This window comes from Lichenostomus cassidix, chromosome 21 (genome assembly GCF_008360975.1).
Source record: "Lichenostomus cassidix isolate B80296 chromosome 21, HeHo_3.0, whole genome shotgun sequence".
Taxonomy (NCBI): domain Eukaryota; kingdom Metazoa; phylum Chordata; class Aves; order Passeriformes; family Meliphagidae; genus Lichenostomus; species Lichenostomus cassidix.
Genome location: NC_139501.1, coordinates 4,569,731 through 4,595,313, shown reverse-complemented (window position 1 = coordinate 4,595,313; position 25,583 = coordinate 4,569,731). Strand labels below are relative to the sequence as shown.

The following is a 25,583-nucleotide window of genomic DNA, read 5'->3' as shown; positions in this document are numbered from 1 at the left end:
TTTATACCCCATTAATCCTGATTGACAGTTAAAGTGTCGGGGCGATTTCACTACTGTTCCTGGGAGTGGCTGCTGCTCTGCCCTCCCCCGCCGGCCGTGCCGCGCCACCAACCCGCTGCGGCTCGCCGGGTGCTGCCAGCGGCCAGCAGGGCCACCTGCGGGCACCCTGGGCGAGCTGCGGGCACCCGGGGCCAGCTGGGGGGACTCTGGGTCACCTGCGGGCACGCTGGGCGAGCTGCGGGCATCCTGGGCGAGCTGGGGGTATCTTGGGCGAACTAGGGGCATCTCTGGGCCACCTGCGGGCACGCTGGGCCAGCTGGGGGGACCCTGGGCGAGCTGCGGGCACCCTGGTCGAGCTGTGGGGACTCTGAGCCAGCTGGGGACATCTCGGGCCAGCTGTGGTGACCCTGGGCCACCTGCAGGCACGCTGGGTCACCTGCAGGCACCCCTGGACAGCTGTGAGCACGCTGGGCTTGCTGTGGATACCCTGGGCGAGCTGAGGGTACCCTGGACATGCTGTGAGCACGCTGGGCTTGCTTGCGGGCATGCTGGGCATGCTGCAGGTACCCTGGGCCAGCTGCAGGCATGGGGGCAAACTGCGGGTGCACTGGGCTTGTTTTGGGCATGCTGGGCTCGTGCCACGCTAGGCTAGCTGTGTGCTATGCTGGGCTAGCTGTGTGCCACACTGGGCTCATGCCACACTGGGCTCATGCCACACTGGGCTCGCTGCATGCCCCATTGGGCTTGCTCCATGTTGCCCTACTCTCTCTTAAGGCTGCCTTGGGCTCTCTGCATGCCATGCTGGGCTTGTGCCACACTGGGCTCTCTGCAGGACCCAAAGTGCTCTGTCACCAAGCCAGGCAGCCCCTGCCTCCTGTGTCACCTACACACACCAGAAAGGTGCCCTGGTCCGACCTGAGCACAGGGAAATGCAGGTCCAGGAAGAGTCAGGGCTAAGGCTGAGTTCAAGGGAGCAGTTTCTGCCACACAGAGCTCTGGCAGGGAGCTGTTTGCCCAGGATCAGCTGGTATGGAGGGCAAAGCTGCTTTCAGCCCTGGATTGCCAGCTGAACCCAGCCTAGGCTGATAATCATCATCTAGTAGCACTGGACTGGTGTTTTTCTGGTCACCATGACACCTCGTGGATTTTCTATACTGGAAGATGGTTGAATTGCTGGCAACTGGGGATTTAGCAGTGGGCAGTGAAAAAGGCTGGCTGTAAATGACAGAGGGAGACTCACCCTTTACCAAAGGGTGGTTTCTTCCAAGACTTTTTTGTCTGGTGATAAGGGTATATCTGAACCCCAGAAGGTCTCCAGAGCACCTCAAACTGTTTTAACAGGAGAAAGGGCAAAAGGTATTACAGCAGATCCCCCAGCCTAGCTGTCTGCACTGTCAAACATTAGACAGGTAAGGTATGATTTCAGTTGTACAGGTTAAGCTTTCCTGAGGAGGCTCTAACTGCACGTTCATGCCCAGCCAGGAACTGTGGCAGCAGTCAGAAACAACCTAAAATGCAAAGCTCTGAGAATGTCAAAAGATCTCGAGGATATCAAACCTCACAGTGTTGTCTTCACAGCTGGGCTGGAAAGAAATTCGGGTTTATATCTGCAAGTATCATTAGGATTCAAAATGAATCCAGTGCTCACGTTCAGTCAGGTCTGGAGCCAGATGCACTATCCTGGGAAGCCATCTAGAGGTAAACACTGGAATTAAGGGAAAATTACATTTCAAGACATTCTCAAACTTCTTCACATCTATAGCTGCTAAAGCACCACCTCAGTGGAAGTTTGAATGTAAGCATCTGTGAGAGAGAGAGCAGCCAGTTGGGAAGCTGAATCCACTAAAAAATAAACTCAGTTTTCTTCTTTGGAATCAAATAGGTATTTTTGAGAACAGGCATTTAAAGTGGCCACGTGGGAACAGAGTGTTCAGGGGTTTTTTGTTTGCAAAAGGAAGGGCAGCCAAGTTTCTGGTGCCCCCCACGTTAAACAGCTATATCACACATTGGTTTTTTAACACCTGTTATGAAAGATACCTAAATCCCTGAATTTCAGCTCTGTTAAAAGTTCCACAAAAGTTTTAAGGGTAAGAAAAAAGGAAATAAAATTGAGGAGAGAAACTTGCAGAATTTTTACCTTTAACTGCCAGATTACCTCATATGAAATAAGCCATATGACACTGCCTCATCCCAAAGTGTCAGGAGAGAGGGTTTTGAAGAGAAGATGAAGCATCCTAACTGGAAACTGTCTGTACAAACTGTCAGAATCAGTGACTGTTCCCTAACTCAGCTGCATCTGAAACAAGCAGAGAATTTCCATGGCCTCTTGGCAGCGTTTAGCACCTTGGTGTGTTTTTAAAGTAATACCTCTAGAAATGGAGCTTGGGGAGGCACCTGGCATTACAATTTTCCTCTCAGTCCAACAACTCTGGAGGGGAGAGAGAAATTACCCAGAGAGCTCAGTGTCTGGTTTAAACAGGAATGACTCAGTGTCTGGACTGTGAACAAATATAACAACTTTCTGGTGCGGAAATAAGGAGCAGTGTTGAAAATGAAAGGATATGAACTCCATCAAAGTGTATTTGGTTTTTTGATTCCTGAGTTCAGTCTCTTTATGCTTAAAGCACCACAGACGCATTTAAAATAGAAAACTCAGCAATACTGCATAGTTAACTTACTTGTTTTTAAAGGAAATTCATTATTAATCTAAAACATTTGCCAGTGAATGAAACGCCAATGGGAATGGAATAATCTTGTGAATATTTATTTCATGTATCTATTTCTATCTTGCATGACAATCTAAATATATGTTTTAAGTGATTTTTTTTATTCTTTATGACTTTGACCTATGTACAAAGTTGCTACCAAATGTGGATTGAAGGTTAAAAGACAGTTCTAGATATTTAACATTTTCCTAACCTGCTCTTCAAATTTCATTACAGTATGAACTCTTTTACTTCTTTACTAGATTTTTACCAGATTTACTTTATTTAGATATACCTTGAAGGGGTGGAAACTAGGCGGTGCTACATTGTACAAACATACAAAAGCAAGAAGCAAAAGCAGATTTATAATAAAACTGAAATTAGTGCATCTTGCACGTAATAAATGAAAACTATATGCAGGTTATTTTAAAATTCACCTAATTCAACCAAAAAGTCAAATAGCTTTAAATACTACCCATACTGTATGTGAGAATGTGAGAACTTTAGAGGTTTGTCCCTTTAAATTGCAATTCCATTCTGAAAAGTAGAGAAAAGGGAATATTCTGGGATTTCATATGATTGTTGTTCAGTAACCACTGCACTCTTTTTTGGCAAGAGGTCTTTTCCATACTGTCACCTTTACACAACCAACATGAACTTCTGTTCACAAAGTCCACTCTGTTAGGGAGACTCCCTAACCTACCCTTCATGTAGGGCTGATTATCCAAAGTACAATATATAAAATATATTCAATATTCCATGTGCAAAAGGACGCTCAGCACATACCTCTGTGAGGGTAACAAGGATCTGTCACATCACAGCAGTTCTCCCTAAAGATCAGTTCAAAGTTGTCCCAAAGTGAATCCAGTCCATGTTTCCACTCAGAAGTCCTAAACAAGTGCCCTGAAACATTCCATAAGCAGGCCTGTTAATTCTGTAAAATTGCATCAACTTCAGAATTAATATTGCATTTCCGGCAGTTGCACAGTAGTGAATCATTTTTTAAAAGCCATTTTTCATGGCATTTTGACTATGTTTTATTCCAGTTTACAAGAGCAAGAAGGTAGTCAGGCTGTCCAGCACACTGTGGGATTTTTAGGGTGGTCCTGTGCAGGGCCAGGAGCTGGACTTTGATGGTCCTTATGGATCATCATCTTCCAACTTGGGATATTCTATGACCCTATGCAGTGTATTTCAGTGGTAACTCAAGCTAGTTTTGGCTTCTATTTGTCAATTTAGATTTCTGGATTTGTACTTGTGCAGCTTTTGGACTGCACTTAGTGCAGATTTACTCATATTCTCAGTGAGAGCCACAGAAACAGATTTTTCCTGACTTGCCGTGGCTTGAAGGAAAGAACAGCAGTGAAAAGCACATTTACCTCCAAAACAAGTTGATACACTCTCTCTACACATCACCTTGGATGACAAAGCTCCATTTTTGCAGAATGACATAACCTGGATCTGTGAAGATGCTCAGGCAGTGTCTGAATGCTCACAATTCATGTTGCACCTGTATTTATGAGCAGAACTGTGTTCACAGAGCCTTGGCAGCCAAGTTCCCAACCAGCCTTGGAAGTCTGTTTGTGCAAATGAGGTTGCTAAACTGCAAGAACTTTTGAAAGGAAAATGAGCTGGAAATTAAAACCATGCTCAAGGTATGTCTGAAAGCCATTTGGGCTAACAATTCTGTGTTTTCACTTAAAAACTTCCAGTCAGATATATACAGTACAAACCTGAGAACACAGAGCAGCAGTTACACAATGGAAAGTCTGTGTGACTACGGTGTCAAGTAATTCCAGTTTTTTACATCAGTGCAAGGTTCTTGATCATAGACAATCTATCATGATCACAGAAAAAACTTAAACCTCTTTTAAAAAGAAAAACCTTTTGCCAAGCTGATCTGGTTTTTGTTAGATGAAGTACTGCTGTCAGATTTGGATAAATCAAGAGCTCAGTTTTTGTGCTTCTTGATTTCATTCCCCCCTTGTGTTCACATTTTCCATTTGAAATGTGTCCCAGTGGCTCTGTGATTTCATACTGTCCTTCTATATGCTATTAAGTATTAAGAGTCTGATGCTGTTGCCTTCTAAGTGGAATTTTGCCATGGACTAAGCTCAAAAGAACTGGGTCTCTGGTTAACTTCCAGCCCTGACAGCAAAGACTGTGTCAGGCCTTTTACAAAAAGCTGCATTTGGATGTCTCAGGGCTTTCCCAGGGTCTCACAACAAAGCAGGGTCACGAGTAAAGATATAAAAATATCTTACTGAGTAATTCTAAATTCTAGGTATCCCTTTCCAGATTCAAGACGTGTAAAAATAATTGCCTTTATAAGCAGAAGTTTTCCCAGGGCACATAGGGGCTGTCTGGGATTCAAAGGGATGCAACATCATCAATGTGGTGCTTGTTCCACTTGCTGAGTTGCTCTGGTACATGTTAGAGTTTGTCACTTGTGGTAAGTGCCCTTGGTTTTCCTTGCCTGTCTCTGATTACAAGCCTGATCTCTCAATCTCTTAGGCTGCTGCTTCCTATTGGAAGAGAGAACAGTGCAAAAATACCACATGTGAACAGGAATGGAGTGAGCATGTTTGTTAACTTGATTGACTCACCTTCTCTTTGATGTCTTTATTCACTTTTAGTCAGTCAATATTTACCCATTCCTTCTGACTAACTCTGCAGTCCTGACAAAACTTCTAAGACATACAAGGAACTGGGGAAATAGAAGAATTATGTTCTTAAGGCTCTCAAAATTACAGAAAAGTCCTGAAATCCTACTAAACCAATGTGACTTTGATTTTGACAAAAACTTGCTGTTGCAAGTTAATGCCTGTGACAAGTTTGCACTGGAAACTTGTAAACTAGCTTAGGAAATAAACCTCAGGATAAAATGTTCCCTGAATTCCTAACAATGTCTTTTTGAAAGAGTTCCTTACATGAAGCTGTAACTTTTCAGAGTGAGTGGTTCACTAATCATACTGAGATGAAATAATTCAGGGCCTCTGACTGTCCAAGGTTTCTTCAAACTTGACAGTTTTACAAAGGAAGTCAAAAAGAAAACGAATGTTAGGAAGAGAATGGTGGTGTCAAAGGCAAATGATTTTGGTTGGCAGGCTGGGATGGATCATGTGTATCAATTGATGGGGGGAAATAAGGTCACACTAAAATAAAAAAAAAAACCCACCTAGATATTGCTTCTCAGAATATAAAAGTAGCCTTAATTTTTGCTTTAGTTGATGTTGTTTTGTTTTTCAAAAATCATTCAAGTTACTGTACCCCCAGAGCTCTGGATGGAGTCGGGTTGGGAGGGGCTCAGTGCAGTGTCCTGCACCTCATCAGTGGAAGAGATCAATTATTCCCCAGCTTAGTCAGGTGATTTGTGTCAGAATTGGAAAGATTACTGTGATTACAAGGCCCAGGCCTGCTGAGTTAAGCTCCAAGTTCCGTGTTATGACTTACATGGATTCCATGATCTTCTTGTCCTCATCACCTTTTCTATCTATTATCTATCTATTATCTATCTATCTATCTATCTATCTATCATCTATCTATCTATCTATCTGTCTATCAATCATCTATCTATCTTATCTATCTTAATTTTAAACCACAGGATTCAATCATTTGTACTTGCTGACCTCCACTGCAGTTAAGGATTAGACATATCCTCTTAAGAATCCAGTCTGGTCACTCTTATCATCTGGTATTTTATCTCTTATGACTCATCTTGTTTACTCATTCCACACAGGTAAATATTTTTTTTACCCCACTGACTAATTCACACTGATGTTTCTTGCTCTTTGCTGTAATGCATGTTTTGTGTAAATGGGATTTGTCTAAGCAGATGTATTTTGTCTGTTTTTTTTAAGTGTAAGTAGAAGTAGAAAGGACTCTCCTTGGTTCAGTGAAGATCTCACTTTCTGAAGGAACACACTACAGGTTGGTTAGCCAAATGCATAATCCTATGGCTCACAAAAAGGAGTATTTCTCTTCTATGACCATGGTTGCAAGCTTTTATTAGTCCTTTAAAATGGAGTATTGGGGAGATTAGTGGGGATAAAGAAATGTTTCAGTGTTCAGGGGATAAGCACAGGTTGTATTGCTTATGCCAAACTGAGCTAATGCTTGTTTGCTTTCTAATGTTACCCAAACATTAGAAGTTTTGTCCAGTCACATGGTGGACAGAAATACATGGCATTGCACCTGGTAACTCATTCCTTCACTTGCATCACCTCCTTTGGTACAAGCATTTGGATACCATATGCTCTGATCACACCTGAATTACAGCCATGGATAACGCAGAGTTGTCTCGGAAAACACAACAAAGTATGGAGTTGTGAAGATATCGATATCCTTTCTTTAGAAAGAATAAGCACAAAGGGTTAAAGGCCAAAGTTCTCAAAGTCAAAAAGAAGTTGACTTGGAGAACTGTGCTAGCACTGCACCACTGGTGAGCTCACAGCCCTCTTCAGCACACTCAGGGTGGGAGCTGCCAAAGAACTGACAGGTCTGTGTGGATCTCCAAAATCAAAATTCCTTGAGATGGAGTTCAGAATGCCTGTTCTAACTATTCTGGCCAGCTGTCTGCCTCAGCAAGCAAGCACGGCCAAAGATCAGCACTAAGTAAAGAGCCTTGGAATCATCCTTCAGACCTATTCCAAGAGCAGAACCACCACAATTCCTGCCTGTGGAGACTGGAATCCAGCACAGCCACTCTTCCATAGGCTCTCAGGCAGGGGTGGTATCATTACCCTCACTGGTACATTTGCAAAACCTCCCAGAGAGCTTTGCAGGCCCATAAAACACGTTAAAAAAATAAAGCCCATTTGCAGTTTTGGAATATACCAAAGCAGAGTGCTTCCTGGAAGTGACTGCTACATGTGAGCTTGGGTCATGCCAAGTGCAGTTGTCACAGCCGGATGTTTGCAGCACCTGTCAGCCCTGCCTGGAGGAGGGCAGGGGGAATTTGGTATGCAAATGACTTCTCTGAGTCTGGAGGATATAAATACTGACAGAATCGTATCAAACGGTGTCCAGTTATTCCCTCCAAAGAACAATGGAGTCCTATTATACTCTGGTTTTAATAGCAGGAATTTTAGTTGCTTTTGTATTGCTGGTTTTAATTGCAACTGATAGTAATTTCTTCAAGGCACGGATTCCTCCTGATGTTGACCAGCCAGCAAAGCTCTACTTTTATCACTGTTTGTACACTCTGGTGGAAATTCTGGTGAGTTGATCATGCTCTGGGATACTGGGATTTTCAGGAAAGGAAGATATGCAACTACATGTAATGGGAAGCACACAGTAACACAGATTTAAAGGCCAAAGGTGGATTTGGTTTCTATTGCCATATATAAAGCAGCCAGGATGAGGTGAGTTCTTTTAAATACTGAGATATCCACTCTTATGCTGCAATTGTATATTTCCATAATGAAATGGATCCTGTGGATGACAGGAGGGCTGTGAATATCATTTACATGCATAATAGTAACAACCCAAATTTCTACATCCCAATGCACTCTGATATATGTAAGGCAATTTCCTAAATTCTGAGCTATCTGCAGTAATTTTCTTACCCTTGATTCTGTTCTTATTCTGCAGTGACTGAATTACTGAGTCTCAGTTAGATACCATAGAATCAGTTAGGTTGGAAGACCTCTCCAGAAGTTATCTAACTGAACCTCCTGCCAAATGTGGTTCAGACCTGTTACCACTTATTATTAAGTACCTGTAAGCCAGACTCACTGTGCTGTGGGCTTTGCCATCACAGAAAGAAACAGCTTTAGTCCAAAAAGCTTTCAAAATTAGGCGTCAGGAGCATGTAGGAGCAGCCAAACCCTCTCACATCTGGCATGTAAGATGTCAAAAGAAAGCCTGGAGGAAAATCACAGAGAAGTTTCTTTGATGTTTGTATGAAGCTCACCTCAATTCTCTAATCCCCAGTTTTACAGAAAGAATGCAGGAGTTGGGCTGAGAGGTGCTTTGGGCCATTATCATCTATTAAAGACTTAGGTGGGTTGCTTGAACTTGCACAGCAGCATTCACCAAATCCAGGTTGTCCCTGGTTCTGCAGTGGAACCTTTCTGCCTTGTCTGCCATCAAAGAAGAGGCTGTTGTCCTTGCCCATCTCATACTGCTCTTTGTGTTAGGTTATATATAAACAATATAATAAGAAGACAGTAATATTATAATATGAAAATGTTATTAAATTCTCTCATTTCCCTACTTGGTGGGTGAAAAGATTCTTTCAGATGATACTTTAAACCCATTTTCACAGCTTTTAACTGTTATGCAATAAATACATATCCTCTCTTCATTGATAATACATTCCCTAAGCTTCAGCTTCCTTTTTCTTAATAGTTTTAAAGATGCATTTCACCACTTGCTATGCATTGAATCCACTCAATACCTATTATTCTTTCAAAAGCCTTTCGGCACCTGCTGGTACTTCGGGTGAATTTCTGGTTTATGTTTTTGCTCAGAGGAGCAGCTCTCACAGTCAGGACTTCACAGTTTTTTTATGAAGTGCATCATGTTTTGTGTATGACACATGTGCAATTAACTTATCCTGCTTATCTTGATGTACTGCTCTTCCTGTGCCATCATCCTGTGCCATCACTGTGCCCGTGATGTGTCTGCACTGTGTGCTCCTCTAAAAAACTCTTTTTCTACAATACAGGACAGTCTTTTCCTCTTCCACTTGACTTGCAATGTATCTTAGAAAAGCTGGAGCACCACATAGAGGTGTAGCTTCAACCAGAAGGCACACAAATGATGCTCCTGCTGCATCTGTCCACATCCCCTGAGATAAGGACATCAATGATCATCTCAAATGGAAGAGATGAGAGGAAGCCTCCTGGCTTTTGTTTTAAACTGCTCAGACAGATCTACATTCAGACTAACTGTGCATGTTGCAATGTGATTATGAAGCTTTGATGGTAATGACTGTGGTTGGAAATGCACACTTCAGAGTGACTGACAGAAAGACTGATGTAGTCCTAAAGTCCATGAAGCTCTAATTGAGTGGGTTTTGCTGCTTTTGGTATGTGATTTCATAATTATTTTAAAGTAAAAATCTGGTCCCCATATGATCTACATAAAAAGCCAGTTTGTGCCAGAATTTAGGTGTTCCAGCAAATAGTTTTTCAAAGACCCTGTTTCACAAGAAAAGCTGGCATGCTCTTTTTCATACACATGTTCACATTCTAGGACCTGGTTTATGTAATGTATTTCACCTACTAACACTGATCACATCTGTCTAGAAATAGTCAAACCTTTCAGGTTTTGAGTGTATTTCTATAGGTTCTGAAGTACTTCCTAATTATTGATCAAAACGTTTTTCAACAGACTACATACCAAACTCCCTGTTCTCCTTCATGACAGTGTTTTCCCTGAATTTGGAGATGCCTCTGTGACGTCAGGAGCTCCTAAGAAAAGGCAAGGAAAGAGGATATTTAGATAGGATGTTCTGACACCAAGTTTATCACATACATTACTGTCATCTGAAAACTCTGTGAAAACTCAAGGATGTTAAAAAATCAAAATGAGATTAAATGGCAATTCTGCAAGCTTCAACAATTCCAAAACTGTAACTATGACAAAAGGACTGACTGAAAAGTCATGAATGTTTTGGAAATTGCTGTTTGGAGAAGACTAGATTCATCCTGTGGTTTCTGCCACCATTGCCTTGGGTCTTATAATAGTTTTCCCCTTTGCCATGATACCTAAAAATGTGCTTTCTCAAATATAAGGCAAGAATTGTGGCCATCCATTTGTCTCTTAAACCACCCTCAAGCACTGCTGGCATTTGTGGCACAGAGTTATGAAAAAACTCCAGATTATCTCTGGACTCCCATCTTTGTTTCCAACTGATTTTCTCTCTCTTCCGTGGCTCATGGTGGTTACTTTTATTACTTCTCACCCAGCTTGTTTATTGCAGGCTGGTGTAGATTATTAGGAAGAAAGAATCTTTGTTACACAGGCTAGAAAGGACAATTTACACAAGCAGAGCTGGCTTTCAGTTTGTAAGGAATTGATACAGAGACTTCTGTGGCTTAGAAAAGAACATACAATTTGCAAATGGCTTATGATGATTATCATCATTCCAGAAGAATGAATTGCAGTAGTCCAGATGGGCATTTAGGTCACCATGTAATGGGAAGGGAAATGTTCTTGCAGGAAATACATCCATTACAACATGTGTTGAAAGTAAGGGAGGATTTCAGTGTGATCTTTAGACCACCCTAATTATCAGCAGCTGACCAGCCTTGGATAAGGAAACGTTTTGATACATTTAACAAACCTTCCCTGTCTTCAGAATATTTGGGTTTTTTGCTGATTAGACATAAAGAACTGACTGCAGAGTCATTTATGAAGAGCTGCGAGATCTTGACAAAGGCAGTGGTTTCACTGATGGAGGAGGAGATAACATTGAGAACCATTTTCATCAGTTCCTCATTTGGGCCAGCAGCCCCTCAGCAATGATTAGAGACACAATGATTTTGTTAGTTTGTTCTCACTGACCCTGTGGCAGGGACATCACCCAACACCAGTAACTCATCTTGGCCACAGACTGGCCTGAGTCTTTAGCTCCACTATGACAGTCCTGCCATGAGAGGGACATTTTCATCTCACCTGACTTTAAATACTTTAACTGAGGCATCCAAAGTACAGTTTGTAATCCGGGGAGATGACCAGATGCCTCCAGAGCATGATTTAACACACCTGGAGTTGGATCCATCCTCAAGAAATGCCTCTTTCTATTTACTCATTAGGAAAGGAGCCTCAGGCCTCCCAACTTCCACAGGTGAGCAAATGCCTGTTGTTACTTGTGGTAAATCCAGATCACAGGAATTAAAAGGTATTTACATAAGACATTTAATGGAACAAGTATTACAACATTCTTCCAGCAATCACGAAGATGTAAATTTTCATTTTCTTAACTGAAATCCCAAAGACAGGTATTTGTGGGAAACCAAAAAACTAGCAAATAACCAACCCAATGAGCCTAAATGTAGTATGGGAAAAAGTAGCTTGTGGCCTTTATTAAGTGGGAAGACTTGTATTCCCTATAGTAATTTCTCATTTTCCCTGTTATATCTATCTAGGCAAAGAACTTAAACCGCCTGGGTATTGTTGAGGAGCTCACACTGATCAGGCTGATCACAGAGGGACTCCCAGCATGCTGGGACTCCCAGCTCTTCATTAAGGATCTGCATTTTGATGGAGTGCCCGTGAGGATTTACCTGCCAAGACAACCATCTGCAGGCAAACGGAGAGGAGTCATCTTCTTCCATGGAGGATGTGGCGTTTTTGGAAGCATCAGTAAGGAACTGAAAGAGAAAATAGGACTGTTTAGCATTGTTAACTGCCTATTTTTAAAAATTCCTGAACCTAAGAATGACTGAAGCTTAGTTTGAGAGACTGGAAATAGAAGGCACTTAATGGCTATTTTTACTTTTCAAACTCTCTAATCTGCACTTATTTAGTATTTAAGTTATTTTTTATAGGATATGGCATGCTTTATCGTAGAACCATTAGGATCATAAAATGGTTTGGGTTGGAAAAGACCTGAAATATAATCTTGTTCCACCCCTTGCCATGGGTAGGGACACTTTCCACTGTCCCAAGTTGCTCCAAGCTTCATCCAACCTGGCCTTGGACACTTCCAGGGATCCTGGAGCAGCCACAGCTTCTCTGTGCACTCTGTGCCAGGGCCTCACTACCCTCATAACAAAAATGTGTTCCTTACATGCAAACGAATTCTACTCTCTATCAGTTTAAAACCACTGCCCATTCTCTAATAGTAATAATCATCATAATAATTATCATCTTATTTTTCACACAGATAAACAATCTCCCTAAATGTATGAACTTCACAGTAAGTCCTGATGACCAAAAGTCTAGATTATTTCTATCCTAAAGAAAATTTGTGTATTCCCTAAATAGGCAAGGGGCCCACTAACAATCATGGTCATAAGTCATAAAAATATAAGGGACAATATTGACTGAAGTTTTCTAAGATGTTAATTACATCAACATTTGTTCTTCAGGAAGTTATGAAAGATTCTGCCGCTACATAGCCAGAAAATCTGATTCAGTGGTTGTGTCTGTTGGGTAAGTGAGATCCAACCAGTGTTCATCTCAGAATTAGAGAAATCTGCTGCTCTCCCCTTGCTTCCCACACTTCCCTGAACTTACATTTCTTTGAATATTTGAAAAGAAACTGAGCTCTAGTGCCATCTTCTCCATGCTGCTGCTATGTGGGAGCAATTATGTACCATGGAATGGCAATGGAAATACTGGATCCATGGTTAGAGTTACAGATTTGTTCATTTCACATCATTATCACCACAGAAATCATTGCCTTTGTTTCATGGTAAGAGATTATAAACCCAATGTCAGGTTTGAATATTTTAGAGGAATATTTCAAATCATCTGGGATGATTTTAAAGAGTAAATAATGAGTCTAAAATTTAATATTTTTTAAAACCAGCATGGACCACTGCTTCCTTTTAAAGATGCTTTGATTATGGAAAATAGCTGGTGGTATAAAGAAACTAATTTTCAACAAATTCTCCCATGAAGAAGTTTATTATTAAGGGATTTTATGAAATTGGGAGGAATTGGTTTTGAGTAGGGAAGGAAGGTTGTTCTGGTTTGCTTCAGCATGTAAAACTTTAACCTGGGCATATTAATGATATAGTTAGTATTGGTTTGGGGGAGTTTTTGCAATTGCATGGCTTGTATTTCAGATGAGACACTCAGCAATGTGTGACACCGTTGAAAATGTGCTTTTTCTACCTCTCAGGTATCATTTAGCACCTGAGCACAAGTATCCAGCCCAAACTCTGGATTGTCTCACTGCTACTGTGCACTTCCTGAAGGCTGCAGAGACCTACGGTGTGGATCCTGCTCGGGTTATTGCTTGTGGGGACAGTGTAGGGGGAACATACACTGCCAGTGTTTGCCAAGAGCTGGGGCAGAGGACAGATATCCCAAAGATCCGTGCCCAGGTGCTCATCTATCCATTTCTCCAAGCACTGAACTTCAATCTGCCATCTCACCAGAAGAATGCTGCCATTGCCCTCCTGTCCCGGGAGCATGTGGTTCATTTTATTCTCAAGTATCTGGGTAAGGATTGCTCCCTGAAGCAACCACTTTTGGCTGGTTCTCATGTTCCTGAGAGTGTGAATTTGAAATACAGGAAATGGATAAATCCAGATCTTATCCCAGAGGTGCTTAAAGTGGGTTATAAACCACCACTCCCTGCTTTGTTTTCACCTCAAGTCCATGCAGAAGTGCAAGAACTGTTTGAGCCTTGGGTCTCCCCACTGCTGGCAGAGGATGCTGTTGTCTGTGGCCTCCCTGACACCTGTATTGTCACCTGTGAGCACGATGTGCTCAGGGATGATGGGCTGTTGTACAAGAAACGTTTAGAGGACAACAACATACGGGTGACCTGGCACCACGTGGCCAAAGGCTTCCACTGTGCAGTGAGCTTTTTTGGATATGGCATCTTCTCTTTCCCATCGTCAAGTACAATTGTGAACCACACTGTAGACTTTATAAAAGGCTATTAAATCATTTTCTTGCATACAGTGCATAGATGTATAGAGTGAGTGTGATTCAATTAACTATTTACTAGCTATTTGTCCATTAAAATCAAGGCAAGAACTTATGACATTAGCATGGTCTGCTGAATTCTGATTTTGACTCGCACTTTCATAAGAGCATGATGTTTAGGGATTTTTTGTAAGCTTGCTTTGCTGTTCTCTTCTTGCACTGTAACAAGTTTTGTTCTCTTCATATGTAAAGGAATAAAAACTCAGCATAACAAAAAAACATTCTTAAATGTGTGTGTAAAAAAACCCATGCAATGTGTGAATAATCAGCAACATGCACACCTAGTACCCCCAAAAATCAGTATGGCAACACCTCTGGAGAGTGAAGATTCCTTCCTGAGTAGTAATCACCATCAGAGTGCATGTGAAGTAAACCAATAGCTTTGTATTTGAGTGTAAAATGTGGAAGAAGGAATTGGGTGTATTTATGAACCTGATTTTAAAAGGAAATGGGGATGGGTAGGTTGGTGCAGCTCACACACTGCACGAGGTGGGTGCCTGGAGGTACCTGAGACTGCAGCAGAGATGCAGTGAGGGAGAACTGCTCAAAAGTAACTGAGAGTCCTCTAAATGATATTCTATACAGTTCCTTTCTGAGCAGCATTTGGTTGTCTTCAGGAAGACAGAGACATAGGCATTTTTGCCCTGCTGTAATCAGACAAATAATCAACTTGCTTACCTGGCTTTTGGGGAGAAAGGATGTAAACAGCATGGAACCTGCCCAAATAATTTCTTTGAATATCCAAAACCAAAGGAAAATCTTAGCTCAATTGTTACATTGCTGTAATTGTTACATTGCTTGTTAGGAGAGATCCACCTTTGCTAAACACAGATGCCAAGATAATTGCCATCGCATGGCAAAATAGCTGGGCATGCAATGCCTAGGAATTGTAAAATGATTGTTGTGCAAGCACCTTGCCTTTGTAATATCCGTGCACACATAGCTGTGGAGAGAGGTTACTACATGTCTACGTCTGCCAGGCAAGCTGTGAGTAGGAAGAAGGCAGTGGGGTGAATGCTCCATGTTGTCACCATGTTAATGAACTCTGGTGACAGGTGAACTGCTTCACATCTCTGCAGCAAGTCACTACTTGAGGGTTCTCGTTCTACAGTCCTTCTCAGCAAAATGAAATTACATTTCTTCATGCTCTGTTGACACCACACAGAGTTTATTTGTTTCATTTTTCCTATTGCAGGCAGAACAATTTGTTCTTGACGTAAAGAAATCCTTCCAGGGGCAAATAATGTGATACTTCAAAAAGTTCCACTCTTTGAGGACTTCAGGATTTGCCTTGGTTTCAAAGACAAAGGCTGGGTTAGCAGCTCACACGTTGGCAGCTGAAGCTGGGCCAGCAGAGTCTGTATCTGCTACAAAAGCTAATGCAAAAAGCTGAATTATATTGGAGCACTTGGAGCGGGTTGGGAAGTGCCAGAACTAAGGTCTGTACAATTCCACCTTGTATTTGGTAAGTTATTTGATGGTCACAGACAATCTCATGCTATTTTACACAGTTTAGTGCAGCATTATATTCCCTGTCAGTTCAGCAACCCAATAGTTGTTTTCTCACCTTTATTATCTCCGGAGTTATGCCTTGTTTGTGAGCCAATGTCCAAACTCGACACTGAACTACACCTGAGATTTTTCCATGGCCCTTTATCTGTCATCTTTAATTTACTACAAACAATGACAAATTTAGCTTTATAATATGTCAGCAGCATTCATTATTAGTTTCCTTGAAAACACACATTTTAATAATGGGTTTTAACCACGGAGTGCAGATGGGTAAACAGAGAACAGCAAGTGCTGAAATAATATATTCCTTGTTTACTCATGACTTCCAGGTTTTCTAAACTTTACAAAGTCACAAGATCTAACTGTCCTTTAATTTATTTAAATTTATTTTATTTATTTTAATTAATTGCAGGTCTGCTATGTGTCTTGCATTGCTAAGAGAGAATGTTTGAAGACATTTTTATAGTTTCCAAAGCGTGGAATTTTCAGTACAAATTTAAAAAAATTCAAGTACAAAACACAATGACAAACAATGACACCTACAGAATTATGGACACTTATGTCATTCCATGTGGAATTTTGGAGCCAGAGTGTACTGGTGAGGACTGACAAACCCAGCTCTGGTTCAAGTTCAGGCTTCCAGCACCAGATGGCTCTCATGCTCTGCAGAACCCAAAAGGAGCTTCTTGGGTCAGGCAGCCTTTCTCTGGAATATTTCCCAGGATCCCAGTCCGGGCTTCCATTCACAGGGAGTTCATGTTGCCAGCTCATCAGCACCATGATCCAGAGGCAGGGAATGTTTGACATCTGTTGCACCTGGCTCAGTCTCTCCCCTTGCATGTCCAGCCACACAACAGAAAACTTGAGAATGACAAGGTTTCAGGCCCTGATTTGAGCTTTTCACTGGAGCTTAAAAAGAAATGGTGTAGGAGATTTTCTCCTGGTGTAGAAGATGGACCTTTGGTCTGGTCTATCCTCTGGTCTATCTCACAGGAGCAGAGACAAGGTTATAAAATTATCAGAAGCTAGAGAGAGCATTTATTTGAAAGATTTTTTAGGGAATGGTTTTCTCCATCCTGGGCCTCAAGCTTGTAAATTGCTGAGACTAAGCTTATAAAGCATTAAGTACTACTCTGTACCTGCAACACCCAAAGGAAAAAACCACATTATTGCTTCAGAAATCAGCTAGTTTGTTTGACAGCTTCCATCACACCCAGTCTTTGTGTGGAGCCTCTGGGGTGCTGTGATATCCAGACCTTGTCAATGTGCCCAGGAGTCCAAGACCTACCAGCTGTTGGAGAGTTGGCACCAAAAAGATTTAGAATACAGAAGAACAATAGGTGGTAAGTCCAGAAGTACAAAGGATCTGTCAGAGGTGTCAGAGTCTTCTTAGATCCCCAGAGGGGCCAAATCTGATAAGTGTACTTAGACCACACCTCACCCACGGGGAGAGAACAGTTTAGCATTATGCCAATGAATTACTTTCATTATCAAACGCTGAAGAAGGGAGCCTCAGTGGTGTTCTGTGTAACAGTATTTCCCAATGCTCTACTCTGACCTATAAGAAAGCTGAACGGTCTGTGCATCTCCATCCTCATGGGTTTGAACTCACCACTGCCATTTCCCAAGAGTGTCCCAATCCCCAGGGAATGTGTCTTTCACCAACATCCCTTATCGAGCTGGGCATCAAATGCCACAAAGAAGCATAAACAAAAAACAACTTGATTTTATACTTAGCATGTGAATAACCTTCTGGCAAGGGAGGGAGAGGCACTGGGACATTGGGAAATGAAAATCCACAAATAGTTGTTGGATAAAATGAAGAAATAGTTTGGACAGAGAGCAGAACATGGAATCAACTGCTTCTCAGAAAGTGTATCACCAGACTCAAAAATGAAGTTCCATTCTGTTTATTCTAAACAGTTTCTGAAGTCAGGTATCAAGCCTGAGGCACTTCCTATATGCAGGTCATGGATGATGCATGCTAAAGCCCTTGGGTTCTCTGTCTTCAGTTTCATTTTATTATACAATTCAAGGTCAGCTCATCCCTTATATTATTAAGAAAAAAATTTACACGTTTATTTTACCCACACTGCTATTTTTCAGAATGAGAATCTGCTGCCTTCACAATTTGAGCAGACTGCTAAAAACACACTGTTCCCAAAGGTGACATCACATGAGCTGTGCTTTACAGATTTTACTTTGTTTCAAATCTTATCATTAATGATTTATGTGTATGGAAAAATATGTTGGTTCCAGAGGAAGATCCTAAAGCTCACCACAGAAAAGAGTGAGCTGCTGGTGTCTAGTCAGTGCTACTGGCCCTGATACCATGAAGGCCAAGTCTAGTTTTCATCAGCTGGAATCCTGTTTCTACCTGGAGTGACATCTGTACATAATATCTTCCTGGGAAGACAGAGACTGCAGCACTGCCAGGCTCAGCCAAGAGGCAGATCAAAAACCTAACAAAACCCAACCAAACACAGCAGCTGGTGCAGGAGAAGAGCCATTGAGGAGGATGAGGCAAGAACAGCTTTCAGACTAGGCTGCAGACACCTCTGGCTCCACCAGACTCACAGGTGCATCCAAAATCTGCCATCACAGGTGATGAAATGTGATTGTGACACTGAGCCTTAATTTCAATAAAAGGCTGAAAAAGTAAGGCAGGGAGGCACAATGAAGTGGCTCTGAAGATGATTACCAGGAAATGCTGTGCAGGAACTCACAAATCATGAAGACTTGCTTTAATCAAAAACCAGGGAGAGACAGAACAAGATTTTGTCTTATAAACTGACACGACAACGATCCATCAAGTCTTGGTTCTGCCGTGATGGGCATGGCCTTGTTCCCTGCAAATGTGAAAATGCTTATGCAAGCCTCTCCCACGACTAATTGCTACTGTTGAATTTTACGGTTGTGTTACCACACGTTTTCGAATTCCTATTGGCATTTTTAACAGCTGGATTATGAGCTAGGAGGAGAACAGTTAATCCTGTGCCTTTACCTTCAGAAATCCAAAAGTCTGAAAAGGGAGGAGGAGGCTACAGCTGGTTCATTCTCGGGCTTCTACCAGTACAGCAAGATGGAACTTCTCCTGGGCATTTTTCTCGCTGTTTTGACTGGTATTGTGGCAATGGCATTCTATTATGAACATCCCAAAGCAGAAATTCCTCAAGGAATCAATGAGCGCCAGAAGTTTCATGCTCTTCATTACGTCATGAATTTTGGGTTTGGTCTGGTAAGTAAAACTTGATTAAAGCTTGAGTTTTTAATTCTATTTCTGTTAGAGGGATAATGGTTTGGTGATGGTTTTTAGAATCAATTTTCAAATACATTGCAAACATGCAACTGGACTGAGTAGGTGATGTAAGCAGATTCCTTCAGCTGAGCTGATTATAACAGACTCCACTGTTTGCTACCCAGCACCAAAGCGAGTATTTTTGAAAAATAAGATTCTGCAGACTGTGCAATTCCCAGTTTTTTTTCTGACAGCCTGTGTCTTAGCTTTTCATTCCTGCTGCCTCAAGGCAGTGCTGGAAGGCTTAGAGGGTAACTTGCCCTGTGTATGTGGAATTTCTGCTCTGTATAACAGTGTACTTGCTTACAGAGTGAGCAGCTAAATGATGTCTGTGATCTCAGCTCTCTCCTACAACCCTGTCACTCTCCTGAGCCTTCTGAAGAGAGCTGCCACATCCATCATCATTTGCCTTTCAATATGCCTAAACGACTTTCTTTTTTGAGACAGTACACATAATATCTAAAGTGACTTTCTGTGTCATTGTTTTTGGCACATTTTTGATCCTCCCTCGCTTTTCATCCTTGTTTCTCTTCAAAACTAAAACGTGACTTGCACTTGTCTTTCTGTTTTATCAATCATCCTGTCCTGAATTAATTGTTGCCCATCATTTAAAAAAACCTTCTGTGATACCTAAATGAAGCTTCTTTTAGTTGTTTAAATTGTGAAAAACAAACTTGTTCAGTCTCTTTGGCTTGTGCATTACATTTCACTTCAATTATATGTTCTAATGTTCCAATTCTTCCTTTCTTTCCCTGCCCCATTGCTTAGTAAGTTTTGTTTGAAGGCAGTGAACTCCCAAGAAGGTGACTCACCACATCTCTGGTGCCACACCCAGGCCTCAGCACTGCTTCGATAGCAAACCAATAAAACAGGATAGTAATAGAAGTAAATCTTCTTACAAGTATTATACAGTGTGTAAACATCCACATTTTCTAAACCCTGTGTGATTACTCTTTATCCAAGCTTTACCTTTGTGTAAATAATTTGTTAAAAGCGAAACTGCAGAATTTAGACATTTACCGGTGGTTGATGTAGTTTTTAACTTCTGATCTTGTAATTTTGTATCCTTTCTGCTGGCCAGTGAGAGGCCAAGCACAAGCACCATCCCACACAGTCTGAAAGGAGCAGAGAGATAAGGACATGAATGGATGGTTAAACCAGTTTAAATGCAAGTGAAGTTCAAGTCATGTAGCAACTCTGCTATTGCTGTCGGGCAAATTACTTATGCCAGATCCTTTCAAGGGCTGACAATCCATGTTGTCAAAACTGCACGGAAAAATAAAGTTTACTAGTACATCCAGTCTTCAGCTGGGACAAAAGGCAACACCAAACACAGTGGTTACTAAAGTCTCCTAGGACTCCTATTCTTTTAGTATTTCCAAGACAAAGATGATCTCCATATTCCATAGAGATAGAGCTAATTGCGGGTTTAACCTTTACTGTTACAAAAGTGTTAGTGTGAGGAAAGAAAGTACCAGAGGGAAACTGAAGAATAAAGAAGTTATTTTCCCACAGACATAAACCAAGAGGTCTGTAGAAGGAATCAGTATGAGACTCAAACTTTGCCACAAGACAATCCTTCCTGTGTATGGGATCTGCTCTTCAGATGTCCTAAAATATGATAACTACACCACATTTAACAGGACCATGCTACTGAGCTGTATGAGGTCTGTGAAATATGAGGTGAAAGCCATGAGGGCAGGTTTTTAAGATCCATCCATGCAAGGTCTCTTTGTATGTACAATTTTTGAAATGCACATGCATGAATAAGGGAAGAACAATAAATTAAATTACTCATAAGAGAAGTCTGCTGCTGAAGTAGTGCAAAATTGAATCCAATATAGTGGAAATACTCCCTCATATTTTTCATCTTGAGCAGGAATAGACTAGAGCAGGCTACAAGTGAAACAGCTTAAAGCCATGTGGATGTGATGGAGCAGACAAGCCCAGGCTAAGAACCTTAGCCTGAGTGTTTAAGTAAGAATCAGTGAGCTGTGAGAAGATCAGGCCTGGGTTCAAAGCTATTCTTGGGCAGGAGGACAGCTGTGGTGGATGCTATGGATATTTTTTCTACAAGTTTAAAAGCAGCGTGAGTTTGGGAAACAAAAGTATTGGCTACATTTCTTCATCCAAAGCTAAAGTTTAAAATACTCTAACTACTCTCTCCTGATTTTGTTCAGGCGCATAGCTACTGAAACACCTGACAAGGTGAAGTATTTGACACCTTTTATCTATTAATAGTTTGATTGTTTTCCTACTGAGTTGACCATGGAGTTTTAAATTTTTCACGATTAATCTCCAGGTTAGGTAGAAATTTGCACTAATTTGTGGTTTCTTTTATCACCAGGCAGCATTTTTGGACAAAGCCGGTATCATCTCAGAGGTCCATGTACTCAGGGTTATAATGGAGACAATACCACCACCTAAAGATAACCGTCTTCTTATCACGGACTCAAGGTTTGAAAAGGTTAAAGTGAGAATTTACCAACTAAAAACATCAAACAATAGCCAAAGAAGGGGAATCCTTTATTTCCATGGAGGGGTTGGCCGGTTTGGAAGTATCCGTAAGTAATATCAATAATGTGAGCTCTAACTACACACAGCATCCAGACTGGGTCAGGCTGGAAAGGACCACAGTGGCTCATCTGGTGACACCTTCCTGCTCCAGCAGGGCCATCCCAGGGCACAGGATTGTGTCCAGACAGCTCTGGAATATCCCCAGTGAGGGAGACTCCACAACCACACACCTCAGAGTTACTGATCTGATGTGGTGTATCTTAAATGACAAGAAGAGCTGGTAGGTTAAGCATTATAAATAACAAAATTAATTTCAGGACAGCAGAATCAATTTCTTTACATGCAGCAGGCATCATGTTAAATTGCCTTTATGCAGGTTGTGCATCTAGAATATTCTCTGATTATTTTTAATACCTGTTTTCATCTTTCCTCTTCATGCTTATGAGGAAAGTTGAAAATCTCATTCGAATTTTATCTCTTATTTTAAAGCACCCATTTTTTGTTCAAACGTGTGTGCAAGCTTGTATGTGTGTATTGTGCTGTGTGTCTTTATAGGGGAAAAACAATGACAAAACCTATTTTGCAACTGCAACTGGAAATAGGTGAGATGGTGCCTCATGCACAAGAAAAATTCTTGCACTGGATTTAGTAGGTTTTTTGTTGGTTTTTTTTTTTTTTTTAAACAACTTCTCCCCTTCAAAACCCTTTAGAAGTGGCAGCAGTGGTGCTGTCTACAACTTTTCAAAGAGGGGACTGAAGCAATGCATTGGTTTAAATTCTGGGTTTCTTACTGGCCACAAGATTCTCACCGATGTAAGGAAATGGTGAGCAAAGCCCAGATCAGACCATGCCACATGCTACACATGATGTGTAGCATTAGCCACACAACAGAGATAAGAATTTCAGAACATTTGCATTCCATTTATTCTTAAGGCAAATTATAACTCCATTGAACTATTTTGTTTGACAGGGGCCTACGAAAGAACATGCAGATATTTCTGCAGGAAGACCAATTCAGTGGTGGTGTGTGTTGAGTAAGTGGAGCCAACCCAGACACTCTGACCCTGGGTTTGAACACCTTTACTGCAGCCAAGTTCCTTGTAAAGCACATTCAGTGCCTATATTTAATGATCCCATGCCTTTCACCAGCACTAATTCCTCTAGGGACGAATTAGTCAACTAATCCCCACTTCTTTATTTGCAAGTGAAATCCATTACAGTAATTTTATCATTTGTAGCTACCACTAAGAGGTGAGGATGTTTTTGTTTTCTAGAGTCATGTCCAAACCACCTTAGGCTGAAAGCCTGAAGTGTAACTGTTTCCATTGAAAGCACAGTTGCCCAGACCACCAAATACTCATTTTAGAAGTTCTGAAAAATGTAAGAACTTCATGAGTTTAAAACAAGAGGTTATAAACCAAGTTCAACATATCCACCCTCAAAAGAAATCTATACACTTGACCCTATGGTCTTAAATTCTTCAGTAAGCTATACCTGGAAGGATGATGCATTTCCATGAAGAAATGGAAGCAGGAAATCCACATTTAAGTTGCAGTCAACCTGAGATGACCATTAAAAATATTTCTCTGATGAGATGCAATGCATTTTTAAAAGAAACAATGTATAAAAGTTTAGGAAGAGTTGATGTCTTGGGAATTGATTGCAATTGCACTAATTGCTATTTACCCTGAAAGACTTGAAGAACCAATCACTCATTGGTTCTGTTCAAAGAATTCAGCTTACAGAACACTGAAAATCTTCCAGTTTTTTATTATCAATTTCCTACGCTCATGTTCTCTAACAACTTGTTGTTAAATGTTCATTTCATTTTCTAACTGGAATTGCTGATAACTGATCGACATACCTTCCTTGCCAGCTAATTCCAAAACAACTCTCATGTGCCTTCAGCCACCTACAAGATATGTAAACAAGTATTTTGCAAAGGGGAGAAGTTTACTGACTCTCCCAAACACAAACATTAGCAAATAATAAATCAAAAGCACTAATTCAGATCAAATCCATTGCTGCAATTGTAATATCAGAGCATTTTCCTGTCTTTTGGGAAAATAAATGAATGACAAGACTCCATCGGGCCCATTCACTAGAAATGACTATGCTAAAACACTTTCACTCCTATTTAGGTATCGTTTAGCACCTGAGCACCCATTCCCAGCCCAGTTTGAGGATTGTCTCACTGCTGCCATCCACTTTCTGAGGACTGCACAGGACTATGGAGTCGACCCTTCCCGCATTGTCATCTGTGGAGACAGCAGTGGAGGGACACTCACTGCTGCTGTTGCCCAAGCTCTGGTGAACAGAAGAGATCTCCCAAAGCCGAGAGCACAAATCCTAATATATCCTTTTCTCCAGTGTGTGGATTTCAATTTGCCTTCTTACCAGCAGAATGAGAGAATCCCTATTTTGCTAAGGGAACGAACCCTTGTTCTTGGCTTGAAGTATCTTAAGGGAGATTTGTGCTACATCAAAGAAATACTTAAAGGCTGCCATGTTTCAGAAGATCAGAGACTGAAATATCAGAAATGGGTGAGTTCTGACTACATCCCTCAGGAGTTTAAAACAAGAGGTTACAAACCAAGTCCAACATATCCACCCTCGAAAGAAATCTGTGAACTGTCGGCGCCCATGTTTGACCCTGTTTTTTCCCCACTGTTGGCGGAGGACAGTGTTATTGCTCAGCTCCCTGAGACGTTCATTTTGACCTGTGAATTTGACGTGCTTAGAGATGATGGACTGCTGTACAAGAAACGCTTAGAGGACCATGGTATAAAAGTGACCTGGTGCCATCTGCAAGAAGGTTTCCATGGAACAGTGTTCATTGCGCTGTTTGGTAGGTTGGTAGGATTCCGCTCTGGAGCTAAAGGCCTGGAAAAGATAGTAAATTTTCTAAGATTGATGTAAAATTCCATTTCTTGCTTTGTTTTTCTGATTCCTATCTCTTGTTGCTTACAAAGTTCTTTTAAAAAATCCTCCGTTTTCCTTTTCTTAAATCATCACCTTAAATTTCTGCATTGCATCTGTCTTCTTTTTACCCAGTTGGTTGATTTCATGATGGCCTTTGCTTACTTTTCTTTCAGGAGAGGCAAAATCAGGTGAATTTACATTTCTTTCCTCTATCACTCTTCAGTTTTCTCTTGCAGCTGTTAAACACTTTGTCCCTATAGCAAGGGGTTAGCAATGCAGTCTGGTTCAGTAAAGTTCTGATATTATTAGGACTCAAACGATATTTGAAAACAACCTGGGGCAGGTAACAGGGTGTGAATGTACAGGATCAATATATAAAGAGTATGGTCAATGATTGAGGAAAGCCTGTATCTGGTGAGAACTGAATTTGAGACATGCTTCAAGAGAACTGAATGTAGCACGGAAAATGTGAACATAGACAGAAAGGAAAGAAGGGGAAGAGAAGCAGAGGAAGAGAGGAAAAGGGTAGGCCTGGAACTACAAATATTATAACAAGTATTGTTCAAGGAAAACAACATCTGTTTAAAAAATCATGCATATACATTTTATATATAGATAAAAGATATATGGGCATATAAAGTGATATCAGTTCCTTTACAAAGTGTAGGCCTCCACTGCCTGATGCAAGAAGGACTTTCCCTTTCAGGGACAGTGTCAAGTGCCATTGCAGAGAAAGGAGAATAACGGAGAAAAAAAAATCAAAGTTCACTCAATGTTAAACTGTTTACAACAAGAGATGAATGATCAAGTAATCATTCAAAATAAATACAAAATAAAATGGTGTAACAAAAGTGTAAAGCTATTTTCTTAGAAATGTACTCAAGTATTGCCAGAAATGTCAGTAAATGTTTTAATGAAACCATTCTGAGGTGAATGTGTAACTGCAGAACAGTGTAATTGTTTTTGTTTTTATTACAATATTATATCCTGAATTAAAATAATTTATCATGTCA

The 25,583-nt window shown here is 41.1% G+C and overlaps 2 protein-coding genes across 3 annotated transcripts; both read left to right on the top strand.

The window, feature by feature from the left end:
- Nucleotides 1-6,257: 6,257 nt before the first annotated feature.
- Nucleotides 6,258-14,540, top strand: LOC146428319 (arylacetamide deacetylase-like 4). Its single transcript, XM_085079847.1, has 5 exons — nucleotides 6,258-6,635; nucleotides 6,944-7,923; nucleotides 11,804-12,020; nucleotides 12,749-12,812; nucleotides 13,507-14,540. Exons 2-5 carry the CDS (start codon nucleotides 7,753-7,755, stop codon nucleotides 14,276-14,278), a joined length of 1,224 nt encoding a protein of 407 aa, XP_084935973.1. The 5' UTR covers nucleotides 6,258-6,635; nucleotides 6,944-7,752; the 3' UTR covers nucleotides 14,279-14,540.
- A 3,828-nt stretch (nucleotides 14,541-18,368) lies between these two features.
- Nucleotides 18,369-25,583, top strand: LOC146428318 (arylacetamide deacetylase-like 4). Of its 2 annotated transcripts, none has more exons than XM_085079850.1 (4): nucleotides 18,369-19,071; nucleotides 21,479-21,695; nucleotides 22,619-22,682; nucleotides 23,790-25,583. In XM_085079850.1, exons 1-4 carry the CDS (start codon nucleotides 18,916-18,918, stop codon nucleotides 24,565-24,567), a joined length of 1,215 nt encoding a protein of 404 aa, XP_084935976.1. In that variant the 5' UTR covers nucleotides 18,369-18,915; the 3' UTR covers nucleotides 24,568-25,583. The 2 variants fall into 2 exon arrangements, with proteins under 2 accessions (XP_084935976.1, XP_084935975.1); XM_085079849.1 differs by having other exon boundaries at nucleotides 18,371-19,075; nucleotides 21,483-21,695.

Excerpts from the sequence above, each read along its gene's own strand:
- LOC146428318 (XM_085079850.1), top strand. The coding sequence starts at position 18,916 with ATGGAACTTCTCCTGGGCATTTTTCTCGCTGTTTTGACTGGTATTGTG. Across the intron at positions 19,072-21,478 it reads TGAATTTTGGGTTTGGTCTG|GCAGCATTTTTGGACAAAGC; the intron begins GTAAGTAAAACT and ends TTTTATCACCAG. Across the intron at positions 22,683-23,789 it reads TCAGTGGTGGTGTGTGTTGA|GTATCGTTTAGCACCTGAGC; the intron begins GTAAGTGGAGCC and ends ACTCCTATTTAG.
- LOC146428319 (XM_085079847.1), top strand. The coding sequence starts at position 7,753 with ATGGAGTCCTATTATACTCTGGTTTTAATAGCAGGAATTTTAGTTGCT. Across the intron at positions 7,924-11,803 it reads ACACTCTGGTGGAAATTCTG|GCAAAGAACTTAAACCGCCT; the intron begins GTGAGTTGATCA and ends ATATCTATCTAG. Across the intron at positions 12,813-13,506 it reads TCAGTGGTTGTGTCTGTTGG|GTATCATTTAGCACCTGAGC; the intron begins GTAAGTGAGATC and ends TCTACCTCTCAG.